The following is a 6,199-nucleotide window of genomic DNA, read 5'->3' on the forward strand; positions in this document are numbered from 1 at the left end:
CCCGCGGTTGGCAGGCGGCGACGTGAAACGCTTTGAACGGCTCGTGCTCGGCGGCCAGATGTTTTCATTCGTTGTGATGCTTGACAAAGCCAGCGTTGTGGGTCTTAAAAAGGGGGCGTGTCGCCGGGAGGGCTTGTGTTTTAAAAGGCTGTTTGGGTTTGTGGAGAGATATAAAATGAAAAGTTGTTTGGCAGTCGGGTTGGGGCAGTTTGAACAAATTTGAAGTGGAAGTTGATGAAACTGTTCTTTCGGTTGTTAATTCATTCAAATGGGCAGGGCGGGGGGAAAAAAAAAAGACATGAAAAGTTAATGAAAAAGCTCATCTGAGAGATCGAGCACAGACTCTTGCCACGGGCTGTTTGTCGCACACATTCAAATGCAGCCACTCTTTTTTTGGGGGAAAGGGGCGAGGGGGGGGGCTTTCATTTAGTGGGGTTGGCACACTTCCTGCACTCTGGCACAGCAAGTGTCTGCCGGGCACGCATGTTAACGCAAAGCCCCTAATGTCATTTCGCTGGACGCCACAAAAAAACACAGCCTCTTTGTTTCGTCACTCTACAGAGCGTGGAAGCGGAGAACTTCATTGAGGATGTCCTACTTTGTTTTTTTGTTTTTTTAGCCACCTCTGAATCACTTCCTTACTCACTCGTCTTTTTAATACACAGCTGCACCTCGATCTACAAGTTCAATTTGTCATCCGCAACTCAGTTTACTCCCATATAAAAATGTCCAACATTTTTACTTGGCACCAGGATGTCACAAGATGGTGGCAAAGCACTTGGTTCATCTAATTGAAGCTCCTCAGTCAACTTCTACATAGTGCCTTGCCAGCAAAAGTAGCACAAAATATTTGCTCCGAATCTAGAACATCCGACAGAAATTTCCGGTCCACATTAAATTCCATTGGGCGATGTGTACCTTACTCACGGTGTATTAACACCCCCTGTTGGTGGAAAGTTGCTACTGCACTCAGGCAATGAGATTTTCCCCGTGAGCGGTCGCCAGTGCGAGCTAAAACATCCGACAGAAATTTCCGGTTCACGTTAAATTCCATTGGGCAATGTGTACCTTACTCATGGTGTATTAACACCCCTGTTGGTGGAAAGTTGCAACTGCACTCAATGAGATTTTCCCCGTGAGCGGTCGCCAGTGCGATATGTTTGGCGCAGTTTTTTTTTTTGCCCCCAGGATGCCCTTCCTGACGCAAAACTCCGACGTGACATTTAGTTTCTGTAACTTTGCGCTCACAAGGGGGCCTCTGTAATGGATATTTCCGTCGCAGCCGACTTATAGCCAGCTCAGTGACAGCGGGATGAAAGGGTAGGTTGCACTTTTGCGGGGGTTGATAATCATACCCGAGAGAAGCCCCTCCCCGCGCAGCCCGCCCCCGACTACCATTAGCGGGACTGATGCACATCACCGCAATGAGCCACAAACTCATTTGGCCTCGGGAGCCACCGCGAGTCCTCCACGCGTCGGAATAAGTCACTCCCGAGACCACTAAAAGCCATTATTAGAAGGTGTTTATCGAGCTCGCCGTGGCCTAGATACAGCGCAATATCCCGAGAACGCTTATAGCCCATAATTATATTACATTTTGGTTGAAGACTGGCCCTGATTAGATAAATGATAAATGAGTCCATTAGGGAAAAGATACACGGTTCCTCGAGAGCTAATGGACTGTTTGGTTTATTCCTGGAATGACTTTGAATGTTTGCTTAGCTTGTCATCACAAAAAGGTGGCGGGAACACGACAAATTTACGGTCACATCTACTCAGTGTCGCCGTCCAACAAAATGTATGTTGTTGGCTTTTTTTAATGTCCAAAACACACACAAAAAAAAAAAAAATCGCTGTTTGTCCTTATTCCACACTTCACCTATTCGGCCGAAATCTTCAACCATTGTTCTTCATCATCTCACTTTCTACTTCAATTTGCCCCCCCCCCCCCCCCCCCCCCCCCCCACTCCACCTTGGCACTCGCGATCTGCGGTCCTGCCACTCCGTCTGTTTATCCCCGTGGACACCTTGCTTGGAGGACATCCCTGCCGTAATCCTTTTGTCTTTTGGGCACGTATTAAATCGAGACAGAAGGAGTTTGTCATGACATCAGGTGAATAAAATGTAAAGAATTAACTGTTTGCTCATCAAGACACTTCACTGGACTTTGTACTGATCATTCTGGTGTACACGCCATGGCCACTCGGGGCTAGCTAGCATAATACATGAAGAGATTTGGTGACTAAACATGAAAAAAAACATCCAGTTGAGTTAAAATATTTGTTTTAGCAAGGGATAAATATATGCAAGCGAGTAGGGCTGTATCTTCTGTCAGCATGCGTTTAAAGGTGACGTACTGAATACATCAATGCTAGTTTCTTTTGCCGGTTGAAGCCGTTAGCATTAAGCTAGCCAACGTTCATAAAACGGAGTTAATTCAGTGCCAGGCATTTACAGACCCTTCTTTAGAGTACTAAGTGAAAAAAAAAAAATTCAAATACATCAAAACTTACCTGTGATTGATTGCCTGGATTCTTCAAAAAAACGTTTTGGGCATCGAATGAGTAAATGTGAACACGCTACGTTGACTTGTCTTTGTTTCATGTTGAGTTTGAAAAGTAAACTTCAAGTAGGAGGCGTCGTGCCGATCGCTGACTCAAAGAAAGCACTTTTTTTTTCACAACCTGTCAAACTGCAAAGTACGCCACCACCCGAGCTTAACACTCACCTAACACTGAGCAAAGAGAAAAAAAATGGACATGTGAGTGATGTATCTGACTCCAATTATCCCTTAAGTCAAAAATCAATATCTTAATGATCATCTGTCCTGTTCACCTACATTGTCCAAATGGCACGACGGGGGACATGGTGTCATATTTTCTTCCTCCTCCGCCGTTCAGAGAAACTGTTCGTTTGGGACAGTAAGCCCTTGTCATCCTGCCCCCCCCCCCAAAGAAAGACGTTTAAGGAACAGCAAAAAGTACATAACCCTCGAACGCCGTCATCAGTCGGGCAATGTGGAAACGAGACCCCCCCCCCCCCGCCCCCCGGTGAGATGTCCCATCTTCCGCCGAGTGACAGTAATTGCTCCTAAGTGACGCTCACTGATATGACATGCAAATTGCGTTGTATGATTTCGGGGAGGGGGCGTGAGGGGTCCGAGCGCTTTCAGGAAATGACAGCAGATGTTTTCCAGCATAATGATTAAACAGATCTTGAAATATGACATCCAGCCAAACTTTATTTTGACGTCCTGAGAATGATCAAATGGCACGCTCGTCGACGCGCCCGCGTACGTTAGAGACGGAAGGAACGCTGGACGGAATTTGCTTTGTTGAGAAAAGGAAGACATTTTTTTTTTTTTTTTACCCCATAGGAAGTGCTGGCAATGGATTTCATTTCCTCCAGGGTGAGCTTCAAATCATCTATTCGCCATTTTTTGATTTTAAGATGAGTTGGAAATGATTTTGGGGGATGGAGATGATGACGTATTCCATCCGACATTGATAGCGACGGCGTTCCACCGTTCGATGCTGGAAATTTAAGACACGAGGCGGGTCAAGTTGGGAAGACGAGGACGAGAAAGAAGGCGGAGTGGGCTTCGGGGAGCGCGATCGTGCTCTTTCTTTTGCGTCTTTCCGTTTCCTTCCCTCCCCTCCCTTTGGGAGCACGTTCACATCGGAATGGGAAACAAAGTTAGCATCAAGAGGTCGCTGGCGGTCCCAAAGCAATCGGATGTCATATGAATTTCTGCCAGAGGGGGGTTTAATTGACGCTGCCGCCCGGCACTGGAAGCAAAATCTAAAATCGTCGGATTAATCGGGGGGCCGGGGGGGTGAATTTTGTCAAGTGTGCCTGGCACTCCTGCTCCTACGTTGTTTCTCGATATTGGCCGACGTTGTCCATCATTTTTTTTTTCCTCTCTTCCGTTTCTGGCATTCATTAGTCAAAATGTGGCCTGATCCTTGTGCTCCCTGGAACCCGCTCAACAAATCCCCGAGTGTGAGGCTGGGGAAGAGCGCGGGGAGGTTTTAGCCAGCGACTGCAGCTAATGGATGATGGGCCACTCCACGTGAACAGATTGCTAAGAACCGATGGCAAGCATCCCTGATACGCTTTTTCTTTTTTTTTTTTTTTCTCTCCCTTGGCTTCTGACTTTGCCTGCAAAGTAAACCTCTAGAAAAAAAAATGGCACTTATACAGAAGCGCTTCCTAATAACCCAGGAAACCGCTGTGGTGCATTTTGCCATGAAAACATCGAATAAAATGATTGGCGAAATGTGTCCTGTGATTGACTGACTCGCTGCCAGAAGTCGACCGGGCTCGGCCGAAGTTGCGACGGCCTTTCAGTCGCGCGTGTCCGGTAGTCGTGATCTTCAGCTCTTCCTGATCGGAATCCGATTGAGAACTCTCCTCTCCGTGACGTCAACTCTCACCTGCTTGACATCACATATCGTCTGGACGACTGTCCCGCCTGAAAAATAGACACGGTCCAAAGCATAGACGCAATCTCATTTTCTTCTTGTAGATTCTCGAGCCGGCGAGGGAACCCCCAGAACGGTGGACCACGCGGTGATCGGGGGAGTGGTGGCCGTGGTGGTCTTCGCCATGCTCTGTCTACTCATCGTCTTGGGACGCTATTTTGCCAGGCACAAAGGTAACGGACGGATAGCGGGCCGTCATGTGGCAGAAACGCGGCGCACGGTGATCGGTTCCGCCGTCTTGAACGGGAATACGGAAGATTTCCTTTTTTTTTTTTTTTCTTTTTCCACACATTTTTTTCCAATTTTTCATAGAAACCTTATTCATGTGATCAGTGTTTTTTTTTTTTTTCGGTTTGTTAACAACAAACAAAAAACATGTTGAAATGTTTTATTTTTATATAATTATAATATTTTTAATTAATCAAGTAGCCACTCAGAGTGTCGGCCTGCCAGTTTGCCAGTCCTGGAGTTGCCTTTCTTCTTTCAACAGAAAAGCTGACAAAACAAAAAAAAAAAAACCTCCACAAAAGTGAATTCAAGAATTCCGAACTGCGACTAAGCCAAAATTCTCAAAAATTTACTAGGATCCTCCTGGAAATTTTCCAGAATTTTCCAACCCTTTGCCCTCCTCGTCACCAACTGGATAACAGCCCGCTGCTCAGATGACACCAAAGATTAAAGCGAGCCGCAACATCCTGCGGCACTTAATCACGCTAATCTCCCGCCATGTGGCCCGCCGGCGAGCCTGCGCCTCGAACCGCATCTCCTCTTCGAGATCGACCCACGACAGCCTGTCCGGGGGGGGGGGGGGGGGCTCCAAATTGACCTTGCGGAGGTCAGCGGGAAATGAACTGGCAGGCCACTTGCAAGCTCATTGATGAGATTTACTCTCCTCCTGTCAGCTTTGCGACAACGGTAAAAATGAGGAGTGATGCCAATTCAAGTTGCTGATTCTACCCTTTGACCGTTAGTGTTAATGGGGAGTGGGAAGAGGGTCTGCTTTATAACGCCGAGGACTCTTTTTTTTTTTTTCATCGTCATGTTCACCTGACCCTCCGCCTTTTGAGCCCATTAGCGACTAGCGGCTAGCTAGCTCAGTCTTCACACCAACCATACATCATGGTGACCTAGATTCGCCCAGGTGCGAGAAACCGCTTAGGCAAGAGGTTCTCAAAGTTTCCAGTTCAGAAACCCCTTACAAGGATACCCCCCCCCCACCCCCCCATCAAGGACTCTCATATAATCTAACGACAAGTAAGCGTGTTTGTTGTTAACAAACCCAAACATTTATTTTAAAAAAAAAGACACTGATAATATGAATGAGGTTTCTATGAAAAATTGGGAAAAAATGTGTGGAAAAAGAAAAAAAAAATAGAAATCTTCAAACGTGTATTCAATGTCTACCGTAGTATTAAGTTGTAATATCACATTTCACCACTAGATGGAAGACATGGCTGAGTAGCAATGACACTGGGTCTTCTACTGCTCTATATCTAGCGGTGATATCCTCCTTGGTCTTCCTCAGGTACCTACTTCACGCACGAAGCCAAAGGGGCGGACGACGCGGCCGACGCCGACACGGCCATCATCAACGCCGAGGGAGGCCACACCAATTCCGACGAAAAGAAGGAGTACTACATCTAATCAAAGCAGGACCCCCGACACCTTTAGTGTCCTCTTTGGGACGCAGCTGTTTCTGGGGCGGGGGGAGTGTG

The 6,199-nt window shown here is 46.9% G+C and overlaps 1 protein-coding gene across 4 annotated transcripts in view; it reads left to right on the plus strand.

The window, feature by feature from the left end:
• cadm1a (cell adhesion molecule 1a) overlaps positions 1-6,191 on the plus strand; it is a 226,440-nt gene extending 220,249 nt beyond the window's left edge. For all 4 annotated transcript variants that reach the window (XM_019869641.1, XM_019869642.1, XM_019869643.1 and 1 more), the window contains 2 exons: positions 4,529-4,657; positions 6,010-6,191. In XM_019869641.1, the coding sequence (XP_019725200.1) occupies positions 4,529-4,657; positions 6,010-6,128 (248 nt within the window). In that variant the 3' untranslated portion in view covers positions 6,129-6,191. The remainder of the gene's footprint in view (positions 1-4,528; positions 4,658-6,009) is intronic.
• The last annotated feature ends 8 nt before the right edge of the window (positions 6,192-6,199 follow it).

The sequence above is a fragment of the Hippocampus comes genome, unplaced genomic scaffold (assembly GCF_001891065.2).
Source record: "Hippocampus comes isolate QL1 unplaced genomic scaffold, H_comes_QL1_v1.1 scaffold109, whole genome shotgun sequence".
Taxonomy (NCBI): domain Eukaryota; kingdom Metazoa; phylum Chordata; class Actinopteri; order Syngnathiformes; family Syngnathidae; genus Hippocampus; species Hippocampus comes.